Source organism: Pezoporus flaviventris, unplaced genomic scaffold (assembly GCF_033815535.1).
Source record: "Pezoporus flaviventris isolate CSIRO_AGI_PZ_B2104156 unplaced genomic scaffold, CSIRO_AGI_Pfla_v1 ptg000018l, whole genome shotgun sequence".
NCBI lineage: Eukaryota > Metazoa > Chordata > Aves > Psittaciformes > Psittacidae > Pezoporus > Pezoporus flaviventris.
In genome coordinates this window covers 5,161,064-5,182,599 of record NW_026892566.1, presented here as the reverse complement: position 1 = coordinate 5,182,599, position 21,536 = coordinate 5,161,064, and the positions used below count along the sequence as shown (strand labels likewise).

General features: G+C 37.4%; 1 protein-coding gene across 1 annotated transcript; it reads left to right on the top strand.

Moving 5' to 3' along the window:
- Positions 1-841: 841 nt before the first annotated feature.
- On the top strand, positions 842-20,915 carry SMC2 (structural maintenance of chromosomes 2). Its single transcript, XM_061454984.1, is given in 24 exon segments — positions 842-1,070; positions 3,009-3,158; positions 4,791-4,913; positions 5,811-5,849; positions 6,063-6,173; positions 6,330-6,374; positions 6,997-7,233; positions 7,891-8,040; positions 8,679-8,906; positions 9,746-9,905; positions 11,592-11,709; positions 12,028-12,166; positions 12,393-12,512; positions 12,826-13,030; positions 13,635-13,770; positions 14,780-14,904; positions 15,700-15,893; positions 16,217-16,360; positions 16,629-16,823; positions 17,333-17,533; positions 18,363-18,479; positions 18,798-18,958; positions 19,769-19,916; positions 20,790-20,915. Coding segments are annotated over 24 exon segments (3,540 nt in total). The 5' UTR covers positions 842-902.
- The last annotated feature ends 621 nt before the right edge of the window (positions 20,916-21,536 follow it).

Sequence of the window (21,536 nt, the reverse complement as noted above, 5' to 3'; positions counted from 1 at the left end):
CCTTTCCCATCAGCCTGCTCCCGCCGCCGACTTGCCTGCGACTGCGCGGCGTCCCTTCAGGCCCAAAACCTGCGTTCTGAATGCCCTCGCTCCGCCTCTGAGAAGGAAAGAGGAGTGGATCTAGCCCTTCGTCTCTCCCGTCGGCAAGGGAGGAGCTAGGCTTTCTGTGGCAGGCAGCCTCCATGAGGCACCTCCCCCTAACGGTCGCCACTCTTGGCGCCAAAGTTCAACCGTTGCTAGCGGCTGGGAGTACCGTGCTGGCGGTGAGGTACTGGGGCTTGGGGGGTGCCGCCCGTCCGCGGCCGGTGCGAGGGTCCCGCCTGGCTCCGGCGTCGGAGCTGCCAGGGAGGGCTTGCTCGGCCTGGCCACCCGAGGGGCTGTGGGGAGCCGCCGCGCCTCCAGCGAGAATGAGGGGCAGGCGCCATGGCTGCAGGGGCAGGGATGGAGCTGTGTTCACAGCGTCTTAGCCTAGGCTGTCGTTTTCCTGGGCTTCAGCGCTCCGGTGGGGAGGGGCTGAGGAGGCAACAGTCCTGCAGAGTGGAAAGGGAGGCTGCCCTTTTAAAGGCCCGGGCCTTTTCGATTATTTCGGTGGCTGCTGTTGTGAGAAACCAGGGTTATGCTACAGTCTCCATACAAATGTCGTGGTTAACATTGTGTAAACTCACGTCACTTAAAAAGCTGTTGAAATACACGTACTTCTTGGATTCTGTGCTTTCCGGATCTGGGGTGTAGTTGGAATTTTAAGTACAAATGCATGATATTTTTGCTCTAAAAGCTGTGCGTTCTTTCAATTTTCTCATTCAGGGGATTCTCTTTTTTTTTTTTCAGGTGATTTTTTATTTTTTTTTTTAATAAGCCAGATAACTTTTTAAATACTTTGGTCCTTGAGAAACAGCGAGAAGATGTACATCAAGTCAATTGTTCTTGACGGGTTTAAATCCTATGCTCAGAGGACAGAAATTCGTGACTTTGACCCATTTTTCAATGCCATTACTGGCTTGAATGGTAGCGGCAAGTCCAATATCTTGGACTCAATCTGTTTCCTGTTGGGAATCAGCAGCATGTCACAGGTAAAGACTGAGGGGGCATTTAAGAAAGGTCTTCTCTCAGCAGCATTTCATATTACTGTCTTGTGTATTCTCAGACAGAAGACCTGAAGTGGTGCTTCTATAAGAAACTAATAGGTTTGTTTATTTGGATTTCTCATGACATAAAACTGGGTCTCGGACAATCTTGCTTCTTACATTGAGATTAAACTGCAGTTTCATCAGTATTCTACAGTAGCTCAAAGTACAATGCAGCTTAGAACTTTACACTAAAAAGACCTGCTTCACCAGTAGCAGCCTTAAGCTTAAGATCTTTTACAGCTAAATGCACTAACTTGTTTATTTGCAGTTAACTTTTTCACTTCTGAATTGGGTCTTTAGACTTGGCCAGCTGATTATCAGAAAGTGTTTTGTGTAATGCCTGCTATTTAAAAGAGGATATATTTGCTTTACTCGTGAGAAAAATTGTGTGCTCTGACATCAGTTTTGATGCGAAGATAGACTCCACAACTTGTTGAAGTTGTAAAGTAGATACAATTTATTCAGCACTGAGGCGCATGGGAAATAGCTCCTCCAAAAGCATGCACACCTCAGCGTCGTTTCCCCTTTATATTTATCCTCTAAAGTTATACATATGCATGAGGTTGCACAACACGCCTATATATATATTCATGTCCTATCCCTGCTTCGTATTATAATGAGCTAAGTCCTTTGTGCCTGCACAGTGCCTCCTGGTGGTCGTGGGCAAGGGTGTCAAGATGAAGTAAACGAGTTTTTCTCGAGCCTGCACTTTTTACATCTAATCTTTACGCATTCTCCCTGGAAGCTTGATAATTGTCCAAACTGCAGAGCCAGTTTCAGCCGGCCTAGGTGTCCAAAGGACAGGAATCAAGTCACAGTCCCTACCTCTTAACAATAGCCACGTCCTTATATTTTGTTCTAGCATATACAGCAAGTATGATAAGCATGAACGAGTAGTAACGTTGTTAAGTAAGCGGCTTGATCTATCCCCTTGTACATTGTAAGTACGATAAGCATAAGCAAGAAGTAACACTTAAGCAAGCAGCTTGACCTACCCTCCTGTACATTGGTTAACCCTTCGCATCAGTTTCAATCTATGTTTTCAGGTGATTTTTGTTATTTCTTTCTGGTGTTGCCTGTCCACTCCTCACCTGCCCCAGGTTGTTGGCAAATCCAGAAGACCTTCAAGGAACAGTTTCTAATTCATTTCTATGTGAAACACTTTATGATAAGGAAAGGCAGCTGGAGCACCTCCTGTATGAAGATGGGCTGAGAAATTTTGGGCTGTTCAGCCTAGAGAAGAGAAGGCTGCGTGGAGACCTCATAGCAGCCTTCCTGTATCTGAAGGGTGCTGGAGAGAGACTCTCCATCAGAGGCTGTAATGACAGGACAAGGGTTAATGGGTTTTAACTTAAACAGTGGAAGTTCAGGTTAGATATAAGGAAGAAGTTCTTTACTGTGAGGGTGGTGAGGCACTGGAATGAGTTGTCCAAAGAAGTGGTGAATGCTCCATCTCTGGCAGTGTACAAGGCCAGGCTCGACAGAACCTTGGTCTAGTGTGAGGTGTCCCTCCCTATGGCAGGGGAGTAGGAACTAAATGATCTTAAGGTCCTTTCCAACCCAAACCATCCTATGATTCCATGCTGTATATGTGTATTGGTGACTGAACTAGTCATCTGGTTTGTTTGGGTTTTTTAAACATCTGCTCAATTTTTCTGAGGAATCTCATGTAGAAACAAATTAGCAAGGTGACTAAAACTAGACTGGCACCCTTTGCCTGTGGTTTTACAGTGCTAGCAATCTCCCCTAGTCTCACATAAAATCTTGACTTATATCTAGATCTGATTTTTTTTCATTCATTTCTCCAGAACCTACAGTAACATACTGAAGCTGCGTAATAAGTTTCTTTCAAAATTCCATATATCTGTTCTGTGCATTTAGGTGCGAGCTTCGAACTTGCAAGACCTAGTTTATAAAAATGGGCAAGCTGGAGTTACTAAAGCAACTGTGTCTATTACCTTTGATAATTCTGACAAGAAAGCAAGTCCACTAGGATTTGAAAGTAGTGATGAGATCTCCGTGTCTAGGCAGGTGAGTCTTTAATATCTGAATTGCTTAGTATCCTTCATACGTTTTTAACATGCTCAACAGAGTGACCATTTTAGGACCAAAACAAAAAGTCCTGAGTTTTTGCAATTGAGGCAGTGCTCTTCTGCATGGTAGTTAGTAACACAAAGTGTAGAAGTAAATCCAGTGTACTAGGTAAAAAAGAAATAAAAATAATAGGAATTTCTTGAGAAATTAGTTTAATATTGTTAAATGTGTTATATCAGTAATGTTTTCTATGGACTTGCACAGAAACATAATAATGAAATCATGTTCAGAAAGCATGTTGTTTTCTCTTTTGTGGCTTCTCCTTCTGCTTTAATATTTTCCTCTTAATACATAAACTGTGTGTTAAACATGGTCTCCAGAAGCAAAGGAACTTTGTCATAGAACCATATAATGGTTCAAAAGTTGAAAGGGACCTTAAAGGTCACCTAGTCTCAATGCCCCTGCCACTGGCAGGAGCACTTTCCACTAGACCAGGTTGTTCAAAGTCCTGTCCAACCCGGCTTTTATCTTTCTGATTAGGGTAACTCCCAAATTTAAACAACAACAATGATAGAACAAAAACAAAACAATCAACAAAAACCACTAACCAAACAAAAAAATGACAACTTGTGGATTTTGGGAGTTTTCTTGTCAGTTTTGTCCTCAATAAAACATCTTTCTTATGTTTTAGTTAGATATTTGTCCTGGGTTCAGCTGTTAAGAGTTTTTTTTCTCCTTAATAGCTAGTGCAATGCTGTGTTTTCAACGTTAGTTTGAGAACAATGCTGATTGTTTTTAGTTTTTGCCAAGTCTTGCTTAACTCCATCAAGGAGTTTTCAGTCTCATGCTCTGCCATTGAGGAAGGGCATGGGAAGCTGTGAGAAAGCAAAGCAACTGGCAACACAGAGGTAAAGGGAGCAATAATTGTTTTTTCAAGAACTATTTTATAATGGATTTGACCACTCATTAACGAAAGTAAGCAGAGGATTTAACAAAACATTCTGTGTTAGGCTGTAGAACCGATGACTCCGAAAATGCCACCATTAGTCTTTACCTCTTCAAAGAGTAACTTTAAAATCTGATCCAAATATAAACCAGTGCAGAAGTATCAGCCTGAATAAACAGAAGAGGAAACCATAGCGGCAGCATTTTAAGATGGCATTATGTCTGGTACTGAATGACAGCACCTAAAAAGGTCTCCCTTGTTAATTATTTCATTGTTAATTGTTTTAGCAGAAACCCATCACTGCTTTATATGGTGGGAAGATTGCATCAAGGTACTCACTGGGACAGTCCTGTGCCGGACATAACATCATTATTGTTTCTGTCCAGAAGGAGGGAAGATACATGCAGCTTTAGCATTGTTCTCAGACTAAAGTCAAAAACACAGCACTGCAGTAGCTACTAAGAAGGAGAAAAATAACAGATACAGCTGAACCCAGGACAATATTTTCAGTATCTCCTCAGACCAATAAGATCTGTTTTGATGTTCTGCATAGTATGGATATATATGTGTATGCAAAGATATATGGTATTTTATCAGAATTTTTGTTTATTACAATTTATATTCTCATAATATCAAGTAATTTTTAAATCCTTAAAGTTATTTCCATTTCTTTTCCTTTCCAGGTCCTCATTGGAGGTAGAAATAAGTATCTTATCAATGGTGTGAATGTTACCAGCGCTCGCGTGCAGGATCTTTTTTGTTCCATTGGGCTCAACATCAATAGCCCTCACTTCCTCATTATGCAGGTATTGTGTGCATCTTTACAAAGTCCAAAAAGAACAGAAGTTGCACTAAATTTGAGGCAGGAGAGATAATGGTAGAACACTTAATTTCCTTATCAGAGAAAAGTAGCTTCTTGTCAAGTAAAAATGAAATGTCCTTTAAATAGTTAAGATTTCTATTACAGCATAGTTTGGCCCTAAAATACGTGTCTTGTACCACAAGACCTCATGTAGCAAGCTTTTTCAAAAACATTCTGATTTTATTTTCCTTTTTGTCTCTTTAACAGGTAAGTGTTGCTTTTATTATTATGCTAAAAAGACACAGATTTTCTTCGCTCGTATTAGACAGTTTTTTGAATGAAGCTGATATAACTTGAATTACAGTTAACAGAAGGAAGTGCTGGCCAATTGAAAAAGCCTGTATAAACATCAACACAGGGACTAGACAAATCGCTGAAGTATTTGCAAGGAATAATAAAACAGAGTAGAATCTACATTTTCAAGTGGAACAGTCCCAGCTTGGGGGGGAGAAGAAGTTTTGCACCTATTCTGCTTCTCTGTAGTTACATATGAGCTAAATCTCAAAAAATCCAGTTTATGATTTAAAAGCTTATTCAACATCAGCAACTCAGTAAGACTAGAACAAAATGTGCACATTACTCCTTTAAGATGTAAGCAGGAATGTGGAAAATGAGCCTAAGATATAAGGGCCATTTCAAGCTTTCTGTGTGAAGAAGTGATGCATTTAAAATTTCAAGAGCTAAGTAATTCAGTAAACCAGATTATCCTTGTACATGAAAAAATAAGAAAAATCATTTTTGAATTTATAACATATAAAAATGAGTGGAGATACAGGAGTTTTGTTTGTAAAATTGCATAGTACAAAACCCACCATTCTTATTTTGTCTTTCTGTTAACCAGGGACAAATTACCAAAGTTCTAAATATGAAGCCACCAGAGGTAAGAAAGTTGGAAGATTTTTATTTTATTTTATTTTTGTTTGAAGTTTTACCGATTTATTTTGAATGCAAAGAATCGGGAGGGGGGGGAGGTGGGAGGGAAGGACAAAAAGAAGATGACAGAGGGATAGGACATGTTCAATTCAGTTCTGAGTTGAACCTGTCTAATAAAAGAAACATCAAATTTGTGTTGCTTTGCTTTGCTTTATTTTAGATTTTAGCTATGATTGAAGAAGCAGCTGGTACAAGTTTGTATGAAAGCAAGAAATTAACTGTCCAGAAAACCATAGTGAAGAAAGAAGCCAAACTGAAAGAAATTAATAGGGTACTACATGTTGTAAAGTATACTTTTATATTTGCTAAAGATAAGTGAATAATTATTGTGGTGTGTTTTTTAATTTGTAAAGTATTTATTTCCTGTACCCAGAACTAGGTAGTTATGTTTAAAATCAGAATATAAATTATCTGTTTTGTGTTTCAGGCCTTAGATGAGACTATCACTCCAACGTTACATAAACTGAGAGAGGTATGGAAAAACTACAAGAATGGTAGGGCCCTTATCTGCCGACAAAAAATACTTTTGTCTACCCTGAACCATGGTGGCTAAAATGTGGTGTCATGGTGACACCATTTGGTGTATGGTGGCTAAAACAACAGCATGTTTTTAAGAGAAATAAATCCGTCCAAGCACAGAAAATGTGACATTCGGGACTTTCAGGAAATCTTAGAAGGGAATGTAGGGAGATGGAAGAAAACAAGAGAACTAGATAAAAGTAGAAGATAAAAGCATATAATAGTTCTTAAAAAAGAACAATAAAACCCCCCCAAACAAACCCACAAAAAAAAAAATAAACAACAAACCCCACAAACCACCACCAACAAAGAAGTTGTCAAGTGATATTTCGGTTGTACAGTCAGTTGAATTGAGTATTGGGTTAGGTAAGATTTAACTAAGGCCTGCAATGTATAGTAATGAATATGTACTATACAGAGAATCTTTCCTCTTATCTACAAAGAATTTTAGTAGAAGTGCTTAGAAGATTTCTGTAGCAGTCCTACTTAATATTTTCCATCAAATTTTTCTATCTTAATGTAGCAGTCCTACTTAATATTTTCCATCAATTTTTTTCTGATTGGTGTCTTTTCAGGATCGATCAGCCTATCTAGAATACCAAAAACTAACAGGCACAGTAGAAAATTTAAGCCGCCTCAGTATAGCTTATGAGTTTACACTGGCTAAAGAGGCACAGATATCCTCTGCTGAGGTATTAAAGAAAATACAGACTGCTGTGAAGGAGCTTCAAGAATCAATGGCTGAAAATGAAAAGAAGCAGAAAGAATTTGGTGAAGAAATAGCGAAGATGAAAAAAGAAAGGGATAATAATGTAAGTGAGAACAGTCATGCGTATCTGAGTATAAGGAGTTTTGTGAGAAGGGAAATATTTTTGCAGATAAATACCCTTGAATTCTTATTGTCTGGTGGGTTGTCTAGATTATACGCTACTTACTGTCATTTTTAGCCATCATCTAAAATACATCCATTTAAAGTTTTTATTTGTCCAAAATGCTTTACTTCCAATTGCTGTATATGAATAATAACTGAAGAATAGAAAATGCCCTAAAATTTCCACTCTGCAGTAAACGGTAAATTTTGACAGATTTTTCTTTTTCCCCTCCCTTTTTGTTGATGTCTCAAAAGTAATACACTTCAAGTAGAAAACTCTTGTTCAATGCAGACCAGTACTGACCTCACTTCCGGGGGCAGTAGATTTGGTTAGATACAGGTTGTCCACAGGGTCTTTATATGCCTATAAGTGCAGCTCTTGTCCAGGGACATTGCCCCATGATATGGGTCTTTAGTAGTGTCTTCAATTAGGTTGGATTTCAGAGGGAAGAGATGTTCTGAGCTGTTTGCATTGGAGTCTAACTGCTTGCTTGATCAGATATCTCTTCTACGTATAGCTGTGAATAGAAAATGAAATATTACAAATACTGTACTTGTTTCTTAGGCTAAATTAAATTTCCTTTGTTTCTTATTGTAGGAAGTTGGTGGTGTGCTCCGTTCACTGGAAGAGGCTTTTGCAGAAATCCAGAGAGTTAATACTAAGGCAGAAAGTGCTCTTAATCTCAAGAAGCAAAACTTAAAAAGTGAAGAGGTTAAACGTAAAGAACTGGTAAAAAATATGGAGGAGGTAAGACCTTTGTATATCATTTTCTTTAAACACTAAATTAACTCACTGAGGGGGACAGCTGTTTTTTCTCGCCTATTATGGTAAGAAATCCTATGATTGGCAAGAATTACATCAGAAAACAAATAGTAAGGGCATTGTTTGATTTGTGCAGCCTAAGCATTGATTCCCATTAGAGACAAATATGATGCATATACAAAGAAAAAGCAATTTTTTTTAATTATTGAGAACTTCTGTTAAGCTCAGGATAGATCCCTATAGCTTCAAAAGGATTATGCTTTCTGGGTCTGTGGTGTTCTTAAAATTAAAGGAGAAATCTGCATATTTCTGACAGTTGATAGAGTTGTTTTTTTTTTGTGCAAGAGCAGCACTGAATACCTTACTTTTTAGCTATAGGGAAGAAAGAGCTATTTATCCTAGTTCTTGGGCAGCTGTTGTCTCTTTCTGTAGATCTTCAGTGTACTCGTGGGGCATGAATGTACTTGGAAACATAAAACAAATTCTAAGATCACAAAATCTGACAAAGGGTCGTAGAAATGTAGTTGATTAAACTACTCATAGCTCCTCATCTAAACAACATGAATTTAGAGTTAGTGGGACTCAGGTTCTCTCTTCCTTTATTGTTTTTTATTTTGCCAAAGGATTTTAAAGCACTTGTGTTAAAGGAGGAGGAAGTAAAGAAGAGAAAGAAAGAACTAAATGCTTTACAGGAAGCAAGTGAAAAAGATGCAAGTGCTTTAGCTGCAGCACAACTTAATGCTGTGTCTGCTAGCTTATCCAGCAGTGGTGATGGGGAAGAAGGTACTCTTTCTAAGCAGATGATGACCTGCAAAATTGAAATTAGCCAAGCAGCAACAGAAGCCAAACAGGTAAGAATAAAAGCTCTGCCTATTTCAGACCAACCTTCCTCCTTCTTCTGAAAATTGTCTGGAAAACAAATGAGACACTCGTGAAAGATCAGTGAAGAGATTTACAGAATATCTATGCCAGATATTTTGCAAGGTGGCATACTTAAGGTGACTTTTTTGATAAAAAGAGAAAAATACCTTCACATAGATATACACCGATAGGAAAAAGCTGTAACATTGCTGTGAGGGAGTATAGAAACTGGCGTTTGAAATATAAAGTAGAACTGTTGTACTCAAATGACTGACAGTATTGGATAGAAAGAAACTAAGACTTCTGTCAATGATACACATTCATACTATAGACATATCTACAGCAAAATTTACTGGAATTGAAATAAAAAAGCCTGAGACTGGGAACAGAATGTTCAGAAGAAACTATTTTTTCTTTGGTTAAATTGTGTGTTAGTCACATGACTGAAACAGACACTACTTCTTTTATCTTAAGGTAGAAAATCTCTGCTGGGGTAGTTCTCACAGTGGATTTCAAAGTTGAAAGCATACCGTATCTCACTTAGGGAAAAATTATTTTGGGAAAAGTTGTGTCACACATTACCTTGTTTTCTTCTCAAACTTTATTCATGTGCTTGCACAAATTATTATATCTAAATAGAAGATTGATGTTTTTATTTCCAAATTTCATGTGCCCTTTCAAAAGCAAAGGCTGTTTTTTGGCATTTCTGCAACCAGTGAAAATTTCCAACAAAATATATAAGCACCTTGTTAGTGCAAGTGTTCTAAATCTGCACCTGCAAGAGTCTCTTTGAAGATTTTCTGTTTACGTATTTTCTTACTGCTTACAGGTTCAAATGAAGCTGAGCTATGCACAACAAGAATTAAAGACAAAAGAATCTGAAGTTAAAAACATGGATGAAGAGTACAAGAAAGATAAAGAAGCATTTGAAGCTGTCAGAAAAACAAAAGAAAAAATAGAGAACCAAACAAAGAACTTGAACTATGACGGTCTGTACAAACTTCTGGTGTATAATTTTTGGGGAATCTGAAAAGAAATAGAAAAGTGTTGTGGGTTGACCCTGACTGGCCACTAGGTGCCCACCAAAGCCTCTCTATCACTTCTGTCCTTAGCTGAACAGGGAAGAGAAAATAAAACAAAAGGCTCTTGGATCAAGATAAGGACAGGGAGATATTATTCACCAATAATTTCACAGCCAAGACTGCCTCAACTTGGGGAAAAATAATTTAATTTATTGCCATTCACAAATCAGAGTAAGATAATTGCAAATAAGAACAAACCTTAAAACAATTCCCTTCACCCCTTCCTTCTTCCTGGGCTCAACTTAACTCCTGAATCCTCTACTTCCTTACCGCCCAAGGGGTTGGGGAATGGGGTTGTAGTAAATTCAGCACACATCTTTGCTGCTTCTTTCTTGTATTCTTTCCCTGCTCCACTGTGGTGTCTGTCCCATCAGAGACAGCCTCCCATGAAGTGTTCCAGCGTGAGTCCTTCCCACAGGGTGTAGTCCTTCAGGGAACAGACTGCTCCAGCATGGGTCCCCCACACGTCCTGTAAAGAGCCTGCACCGGTGGGCTGCCCATGGGTCACAGCCTCCTTTAGGCATCCCCTGGTCCAGCATGGGGTTCTCCACAGGCTGCAGATGGATATATGATCCACATGGACCTCCAAGAGCTGCAGGGGGATGGCCTGCCCCACCGTGGTCTGCACCATGGGCTGCAGGGGAATCTCTGCTCTGCTGTCTGGAGCACCTCCTGCCCTCCTTCCTCACTGACTTTGGTGTCTGCAGAATTGCTGCTGTCAACATGTTCTTGCTTCTTTCTCCCAGTGTAGTGGCCTGTTTCAGAGACAAATGCCATAATAAGGAACGCTTTCTCCCTTTTTCATTTCTCTCGGCTTTTGTTGCGGAGGATGATACCATATGGTATGGAATATCACTTGGGTCATCTGTCCTAGCTCTGTCAGCTCCCAGACTTACTCACACCCCAGCCTACTAGCCTTTGGAAGAAGTTTTGGAGGGACAACCTTGATGCAGTGTGATTCACTGCTCAGCAGTTGCTGAAACACTGGTGTGTTATCAACACCTTTTTACTAGAAGTGCACAGCACCATGAGAGCTGCTACGGGGAAGTTAATTCCAACCCCTCCAGACCCAACAGAAGAGGGAGCTGAAAAACCAAGTATGCTTCTTTGATGCAGAAAGAAATTTCTCTGGTCAAAGCTGTGCAAGCTCTTGCCTTCCAGAGAAAACGGTTTAAAATAGTTCAGTTTTATAAACTTTAGGCCAAATGTCTTAAAGTTTGATGGAGAATTTAAACTCCATCTAAAATTTAGATGGAAAGAGTGACTAATCTTCCCATTCTTTCCTTGTTTTTTCTAGCTAAAACACTTCTTATAGTTCATTTCTCATCCCAAGTAAATGTGTGGCAGAAGCTACTTGAAACTGTAAATGGATAATCCAGAATGACATTCAGAGAAGCACATCAGATTTCTAAACTCTTTCAATTTTCAGTATTGTGATATTAATTTGTCTAAACTGGAAATTTACAGAGACTTTTAGAAAGTCTTTCAATTAAGTATTAACATATGCAGATAAACAGTGTAGTATACCATTTTTTAAGCTAATAGATTTCTGTGCTCTGGATGTTTGTCTACTGCTTGTGTTCAACTCTTTAGAACAGAAAGAAGCAGCCTTTTTAGCAAAAAAGAAGACATTGACCAATGACATCATCCACCTGAAAGAGTTGCATGAAGGCTTCATGGCAAAGTTTCCTCTTCTACGGTTTGAATACAGGTAAGATCTCAGTGTAAACCTCAAAGACATTTGAAAGTGCTTTTTGGGGAATTTAAGTGTGGTTTATGAGACTTACAGGATAATTCCATCAACTGATTAGCTCTTGCTTTCCTTTTAATGACTCTCTAACTGACTCTTTATTGGGAAGTCTCTTGCCCTGAAGTATTTAATTTAACCATTTTCTGTGGGCTTTTTTGTCATGGCATTTAGAATTTTATACTAGTGTAATAAGCAGTATGAGTTTTTAAATATAAATTTTTGTAATATGTGTGGAAGAGAAACAAACATGTAATTATCGTAATTTAAATGTATTTTAAGTGATCCAGAAAAAAATTGGAATCCCAACCATGTGAAAGGCCTAGTTGTCTCTTCTATCACAGTGGAAGATCTGTCCAAAGCAAAAGCCCTAGAAGCAGTGGCTGGTGGGAAACTCTATAACATTATTGTGGACACAGAGGTATGTTTACTACTTTAATACAGAACTTGAATTTTTAGATGAGGTTGTGTGATTCAGGGTTCTTACTGAAGGCTTAAGAGGTGGTTTGGACCCATATATGTGTTTAAATGGGGTGAAGAGTGTCATGCATAGTTAATGGCAACTATATGTTCACCTTGCAATGCCCTATTGTCTTACTTTACAAAATCAGTTATGTATTCAGTTATTTGTAACTCTTCTTTTTGAGGTTACTGGTGAAAAGCTTTTGAAAAAGGGTGAACTAAAGCATCGGTGCACCATCATTCCCCTAAACAAAATTTTGGCCAGGTGTATTAGTCAAGAGAAGATCAAGTTGGCCCAAACCTTGGTATGTAAATAAATACACTGTTTATATTATTTTGCTTGTGTAGATTTTTAATTTTGTTTCTTTGCTAAAAATATGGGCTTCTCAATGGCTATACTAATAAGGATTTCTATAGGACTTGAGAGTATCTTTATTTCTTTTCTTTTGTATCCTTTCAGCTATGTCATGATTAAATGGATATCAGTTATTCTGCTTTAAAAAGATTGGTTTAAAATGTAATGCTTTTTTTAGAAAGTGGGTTTTTTATCAAGAAAAGACAAATCTGAAAATTCTCATAACTTAAGGCATACTAATTGTATTTCATCTGATTTTCTAGGTTGGTTGTGATAACTTGGATTTACCCCTTTCTCTAATTCAATATGAATCTGAACTGCAGAAAGCAATGGAATATGTCTTTGGAACCACACTGATCTGTAATGACATGGATAGTGCTAAGAAAATTACCTTTGACAAAAGGATAATGACAAGAACTGTTACACTTGATGGAGATATATTTGACCCCCAAGGCACTCTGCATGGAGGCAATTACTGGTTTTATTCATATAATAATACTGTGTATCTGTTGATTTGTTTACTGCTCTTCATGCTTTTTATAAAAATGAACAGTAATCTTTCTGTTTAGACTTATACTGGGGATAATATGATGTGTTTGAGCAAAGATTTGTCAAGTCTTGAGCTCAAGTAAGGTTAGACTAAGGAAAAAAATAATGGTGAACTATTTGCATAAAATACTTTAGATTTTAAAAACTTAAGTCTTATTTGCCTATATAATTCTCTTGGAAAGTTGCTTTGATTTCAAGCACTTCTAAAAGTAATTCAGGTACTTTTGAATTAAAAGTAATTACTTTACATGTAATTAATAATTTGAGGTAATTTTGAAAAGCTAGTTGATTTCACAAGAAATGCATGTATAGTAATGAGTATGCAAAACTCAGTTCTCTAACAGGTAGTCTTCTCCACTGAGAGCTACTGTAATTTTACCCTAGCTGCCTTTCTGTTTTGTAATTAAATCTTCAACCTGCATAATTATTAACATTTAGAATTTGCTATTTCCAGTGTGGAATCCATTAGTCTTAATTCCCATTAACTTGACTTTGCCTTTTTTTTTTCCTCTCCACCACACAGGTGCGAGCTCACAGGCTGCATCAGTGTTGGCTGAGCTTCAGGAAATTAAAGCTGTTGAAACAGAACTTGAAACTAAGAAATCTGAACTTCGCTCTGTAGAGGATGAGCTGGAACGTTTGAAGAATGTTGCTGATAAGTATGGTTTTCCCGATTAAATATCTTATTTTTCTTTTATGTGACTGAATAAGTATAATTATATAAAGAAATATTTTTGGAGGGCATAGGGCCTATTGAGAGTACAATATGCAGAAAATAATTCCCTTCCTCTCTCCTACTTCTCCTCCCCCTTTTCCCCTAATACAATTTTTAAGCAAACAAATCTAGTTTTTAAGAAAATCTTGTTTTGAGTAGTACAGGGAGGGAAAAAAGGTGTGCAATGATGTCTACTTGAAATCACATTGAAGTTTTCCAGTGTTTCATGAAGTCCACTGAATAATGAATCTGTTCTAGCCATATCTTGTAACACCCACAGAGAATTTCAGTTGTGATAGCTCTTATTCTTATCCCAAGGAAATAAATAATAAAGGGGAATATCTGAGTGATGCTACTATAATGATTTAAATAATTCTAAGTATGTCTGATTTTTCAGCTATTCAGATACTAAAGATCTTTTTAAAAGATGGAATATAAAGGTATGTTTAGTCAATTCTGTAAAAATCCCTCAAGGAGATAGTGTTGTGTAATATGTTATCTACCAGCTGGATTTGTTTTTCAGATTGGTATGAGTTCCAGCAAATAGACTTCCAGCAATATGACCAAGAGGTCATATTTTGACCTTTTAGACTTTTTTTTTTACCTTAATGCTTCAGCTTGGCATCTGTCATGCTGCTGCTTTGAAAAACATGGCCTCTGAATTGTTGCCAAATTCCATGTGTTGCATTTGTTTGCTTTTAGTATATCTTACCAGGGCTACATAACCAGGAACTACATATATAATAACTTACCTACAAATTTTACCATTACTATTAAAGCAGCTATACTGTTTTCATACATTTAAGCTTATTGGTCCTACAGTCATCACTGTGTCTCACATTAGAATGGAAATATAGGTATTTACTTATTTCTATATATCCTTCTTTCAACTTTGAAATGGAAATGCTCGGTACCCTTCATTATAGCAGTGTGTACCATTACTGTCTTCAAAGGTACCAACAACTGAAGCAGCAGTGGGAGATGAACTGTGAGCAAGTAGAGCTGTTGGAAATGAAGCTTCAGCAAAGTGCTTATCATAAACATGAGGAAGAGCTGCTTGCCCTGAAGAAAACCATTGGTGACGAATATGTTCTGAATCTTTTAACTGAAAACTGTTTGCTGATACTGAGATGGATCTGGCTGTTTGAGTAGCAGAATCTATGCCTAAGAAAAAGATATTTTTCACTTTGAAAATACTATCTTCATATTTTGGAATATTTAACAAACACATAGTCAGAATAGACTTGCACAGAGGTGATTCACATAAGGTTGGCCATTTTCTTGTAGTAAAGTTTATGTTCTTAAGTGTTTTAAATATGTTACAATAAAAGGGAAAATGGCTTTACAGAGAAGTTTTAAATTGGATTTAATCCCGTATTTGAGTAATTTTATTTTTTCCAAGCTGTCTGTTTCTGTAGGTATTTAAAGTTAGCCATATAAATAGTTTGCATAACAAGAAAACATTGGAAAGAAGTATTGTTTGTATAGCTAAGAAAAAATGTAAATGGAAGCAAATGCAGCAATAAGGAAACTTGTAAAGAAAAAAGATGGACAGAAGTGGTTCATATGTAGACATAGTATTCTAGGTATGAGGTGATATCTTACTAGGTAGCCATCTGATAATTACTTCTTTATCATGTGATTTGGCATACACTAGCCCCGTTTTAATGACTGGGCTATTTGGTGCCCTACCAATAACTGTTAACAGCACACTGTCTTAAAGTAGTCATTGAAATAGCTCACTTAGTAACTAGCAAACATGAAAGAACTCTTTTCTGTTAGAGGCAAGACAGATTTATTTCAGTGGGAATTTAGGAGTTGAATTTGAAGGTAAGAATGATGTCCAATCTCAGTACTGTACTTCTTGATTCAGCGGAGTGTGAAGAGACATTAAAGAAAATTGAAGAGAGACATCAGGAAGCAAAAAATAAATACAGTCTACTGGAAAATAAAATGAAAAATGCAGAATCAGAATGTAAAAAAGCACTGAAAAATGCCAAGATGCAGCTGGATGATGCCAAGAAAAAAGCGGAGGATTCAGGCCAAAAAATGAGAGAAAAGCAGCAGGTAAAACTTAAATTTGTTGGCACTTTTCTCAATGTTGCAGTAATCATAAAATTTGATTCTCCTAAATTTTTAATACTCTCAGTTTTGGAAGTTAATACATTAATCTGTAGTCACTGACATAGAAATTGCTGATGCCTTTTTTTTGTTTTTGTTGTTGGATTTTGTTGTGGGTTTTTCACTGTAGGTTTTTTGGTTTTGTATGTGCGGTTTTTATGTGGGATTGCCCCCTCGCAGAAGAATGGGGCACTGTTCATCTTCTACAGCATTTACAACATCATACTGAATCTTAATTATTTCTGTTTAATTTGAAAACATCGCTCTAGGAGCTTGAAGCTTTACTTCTGGAACTTAAAGAGCTAGAAAAAGAACATACCTCCTATAAACATCAGATAGAGGCTGCAAATAATGCAATCAAACACTACCAGGAGCAAGTTAATGCTATGGAAGCTGAGGTGTCTAAGACAAAGGTAAAAGTGAATACTGTTTCATTATCTGTTTTGATGTTACTGAAGATATGATCCCCTAAAGCTGAAATTATAATGTGTATTTTGTGGTTTGGATTTTCTCACCAGCATTCTGTGTTTAGACAAGGGAGTTACTTTTTGGCTTGTCACATGTGATTTTTTTTTTATTTTTTTATTTCCCCCTCTTCTTTCTGTGTCCTTCTCTTCTAACTACTGTCCAACAGCAGCCTTTTAAAGAAGCTAATAAATGTCTGTTTGATTTACTTTTCAGGAATCTGTAGAGAAATCAAAGGAGGAGCTGGCCAAGAAAAAGGAACTAATTATGTTACAGGATAAAGAATTTAAAGCCAAATCTGCAGAGATAGCAAAATGCAGAGAACAAAATAATGAATTGCAGCTTAAAATTAAAGAATTAGAACACAACATCAAGAAACATCAACAAGGGGCTGCTGATGCTGCTGCCACGGTATTTCAGAACTGTACTTTTCCTTGTGTCTTGTGAAGCTGTGCAAAGAAAATAGCCTTTTTGTTCTTCATTTTTGTTCTTGTGCAGCTCTTTGTGAAAAGTTTTATCCCAGGAAGAGGGCTGGAAACTGTAACAAAGCTTATCAATAAGGACTGCTAGAGAGTAGATTACAGTGTGATGGTGGTCAATGAGAAAAGCATTCTGACTGACAAGTAACTAATTAAAGAAGCTAACCCCAAGATTTAGTGACAGTGGCTTAGTACATATAGAGAAAAACATGTTCCAAGTAATTATGACGTTAAAGCTCCCTTAAAACCTTGCATCATCTACAGTCTTGGAAATCATACAAAGCATTATAAAGCTAAACACCTGTGCCTTATTGGCATAGAATAATTAATGTTGTGATTTCAGGATGTTGGTTTTTTTTCTTTTTTAAAGTAATTCACATTTGATAAGGAAAAAAAAACAAACCCACAAAACAAAACATCAACATATCCTCTTGCTTACAGGTGACCAGGATGCTGAAAGAGCATAAGTGGATAGCTTCAGAGAAACATCTTTTTGGTCAGCCAAACACAGCCTATGATTTCAAAGAAAACAATCCTAAACAAGCACATCAGAAGCTGCAAAAAATGCAGGAGACAAAACAGAAATTGGAGAGGAATGTGAACATGAGAGCTATGTCTATGCTTTCTGATACAGAAGAAAAGGTAAGCATTCTGTGCTTTAACCTATAAAGACTGGTCAGGTTGAGTATATGGTATTACATATAACCTAGCTTTGTATCTTAGTATGTTCCATTTCTGAATACACAAAAAAATAAAACTATGAGATAGCAGGAAAACTTTTGTTATATCTTTTATACTGATCTTAAACTTTGAACTCTTCACCTGTGCACTAGTTTTCAAGGTTATGCATAACCTTGACTTTGGATGGTAAAGAGAGTAATTTAATTTCTCCCTACCCCAGTCCACCCTCAGTTGGCAGCAGAAACATTAGGCAAGGTTTGTGGTGTCTATTATAGTATCTGAGAATTATATACTTTATTAAACATTGCAGATCAAAATAAATGTTCATCTTCAAGCATAATAGCTTGAAGGTGGTCTGAGGTTGCCTCGACTTCATCTATCTTGAGGCTTTTGCAGTACTGTCTCAAAAATAGTCCACTGACTGATGCTTGAACTTTCCAGATACTGTTTCATGATTAGAATTGGCCTGTTCTTCCCATCAGCCTCCAAAAGCATCCTTTCTTCTATGAAACAGCAAATGAAACATGATTAACTTGAAAAGGAAGTGCAACTTTCAGAATAATGTTGGGTTTCCCCATTGCCAATTATTGAAAATTCTAATGTTTTAATTTGCAATACCCTAAAACTTAAATCCTGAATACAGCTAAATGAATGCTTTGGATTTCAAATCTTGTGGCTAATGGCTATTTCATAGTTGCAAAACTCATAAACAGTGAAACTGTAGGATTAGCACAAAACATACTTGAGCACAAAGTTCATTGAAACCAATCTTTTCTTCTCTTTGCACCAGTACCATGAATTATTGAGGAAAAAATGTATTGTGGAGAATGACAAGATAAAAATTCTTTCAGCTATCGCAGAACTTGACGAGAGGAAAATTAAAACTTTATATATGGCGTGGGAAAAGGTATGACACTTGAAACTTCTCAGTTTAGCAGAGGATCAGATTTATCTCTAGATCACTGTTGTGCATATCTCAAAAGGGGGGGAAAAAAAGAAAATGTTTCTTTTCAGAAGTAATCTCCCTTTCCTGTTATTTAAATTACAAAACAACCATTTAATTTCCCCTGGTCCATCTTATTTAGAATAACACGGCAATTCCCTGATAATTGTAAAGATACAGTTAAACCTGCAAAACTACCATTTGTGCTCATTTGTACCATTTGAGCTGCTTGTGCTCTTGATTCAGACCATGTAGATGCACCTTTTCTTGTCTGACTTCTAGGTGAATAAAGACTTCAGTTCAATTTTCTCATTGCTTCTACCGGGAGCCAAAGCTATGCTAACACCCACCAAAACCCAGAATGTCTTGGATGGTCTGGAATTCAGAGTCGCCTTAGGAAATACCTGGAAGGAAAACTTAACAGAACTTAGTGGAGGACAAAGGTTGGTGAACTTTGTGGGGGTTTTGTTTGCTTATTTTCCATTGCAGTATGTATATAGTTCATATATCTAGCTTATTATAGTTCAGAAATCAAAAAAGTTATCTTTTTCCACTGCTCAAGGCAGGGACTCTTGTCTTCTTCCAACCTGACTTAATATTGAAAACATTATTAATTCAGTTCAGCTCAAACAGGAATCTGACTTAAGAGAATGCTTTACTTGGCATATAACAAGCTTTTATTCCATGGAGAAGTAACAGAAAAATCGAGTGGTGAGAAAACGGCAGTTGATTCCAGGTACTACTGAAGTAGTATTGAATTAAATGCTGCAGCATTTGAGTTGTAATCTAAAATATCTATATAAATAAGCTCTGCCCCAGTGTCAAAAGTAGTGTCACAGTCACAGTTTCCTTCTCCAGTGCTACCCTACACAGTAGCTCTATGTGCTTCTTTCTAAGAAAACTCTAACAGAATTACAGAAACAGAATTTAGGAAGAGGTGAGACAGATACAGAACTTTATCAAGGGCAGAATGCTTCAAGGACTGTACATTGAAGAATAACTCTGCAAAACTCAGAATTGAAAATAGGTAAAGCAACAGCAGGTCCTGATCTTTCGGTAAGACAGTAAGGTTTGCTATTTCTGCAGATGGCTTTACATGTTCACAAGTCAGAAGTACGGAAGAAGCTGCACTTCTGTTTCTTCAGAACTCATTGCATGAATCTGCCTTTGCAAGAGCATTTTTGTTACTACCAAATCCTCTCAAACAAGAGGGTAAAATGTAGCTTTCACAACTTTCTTGTTCTCTATATTAGATCATTGGTGGCCTTGTCCTTGATATTATCTATGCTTCTCTTCAACCCTGCCCCGATCTACATCTTGGATGAAGTGGATGCAGCTCTTGATCTCTCTCATACTCAAAATATTGGGCAGATGCTTTATACTCATTTCAAACAGTCACAGGTATGATCTTGAAACTATTGTGATCATCTATTTATGCATTTTATTATTTTTAGAGGCAGTCTGCCACTGAAGAGTCTCAGCTCTTAGGTGGCATGAGAATGAAATACTCTCAAGTGTTTTATTCCAGAGATGTATTTGTAAGTTGTTTCAACTGGAAGTTGAACTGATTATATGGCACCTGTGAAACTTCAAAGCATTATGTTTTCATGTAAGCCATTGCTGCAATGGCTAAATATGAGGGAGCAAAAGGGAAGAGTATCCGTGATATGATCAATTTCAGGCATTACTCATATCCTCAGGTGATTTTTAACCTAGTATTCTTTAACCTGAGCTTTGTAAATACTTCATTTCTGACCTTGTTGAAACAAGCCAGGCACTAGTGGAATCTCAGTTTGATGCAGCCTGTGCATGAAAAAAATCTGTAGAATGGAAGAAACATACTACTTCAAGTGACGTCTTTACTTTGGTGGTATGAGCTTTCCAAATTAAGGGTTGGAGGGGAAATGTTTCTTATCAGTATCTTTAGGCTGTGAATAGAAGATCCTGCATTCTTACAAAATTTGTGGCAAGGGTTTTTTTCAGTGATGGATGCACCATCATCATGAGCAGATGTTCTGTATCGGGGCCTGTAAGCCAGGGAATAAGGACAGTGATACAGCATTAGCAGCAGAAAATGCTTGTCCTGCAGGCTTATGTTAACCTGTGCATCACATTCTGCTGACAGATAAAATAAATTTTTTTGCTTTAAGAATTACTTCATTTGGCTAATATCTTGGTGATAAAGGGAAACCTCATTTTGAAGCCTTTTCCATTTCTCTGTAAAGTCTTTATTTGGATGGCAGCATTTACGTTAAGCTTTCTCATTTCTTTCAGTTTATTGTGGTGTCCTTGAAGGATGGAATGTTTAGCAATGCAAATGTGCTCTTCAAGACCAAGTTTGTGGATGGTGTATCCACCGTTTCAAGACATACATAGTTCCAGAATAAACGGCTGCACTGAGTTCAAGAAGATACGGAGAAGTAAATAGCACAAGTGCAAATGTGGAGGACAAGAGAACTCCACTGGTCTTTTAAGATCAGTCATAGCTTCCGAAGTGTTCTCTGCACATGGTCTATAATTAGACCACAAAGAAATTCTGCCAGTTTTTAATACTCCTATTAATGATTAAGGAAACTCATTAATAATTAAATCTGCAGGATTCTGCTGCTTGTAGTGTTAGCTAGACTGGCTGCATTTATTCCTCCTGGTGTGCCCTGTAATTGCAGTCATGCCAGTAATATGCATTGAACATTTACTTGCATTGCAAGCATGCCGTGAACAATAAGTAGTCGTGGAGCAACTGAAAGTTTTGAATGGAATGAGGAAAACCTGAGTTGACTTATGTGGGTCTGACAGTGTTCGTCTTGCCTGATGCTGCTTCAGCCAGTTGGTAGCCAAGATCCACTAAATTTACATTTCTGCTTCCTGCAGCCTTGCTCGCTTATCAGTTAGAAAAATAGATTTGGGGGGGGTATACATCTGTATCTGCAATAATGTGGCTATGTTATGTTTTTAAATATTTTCTACATAAAGGAAGTTTTTACTGATGGCCTCATTTTCCAGATTTGTATGTGGAATATA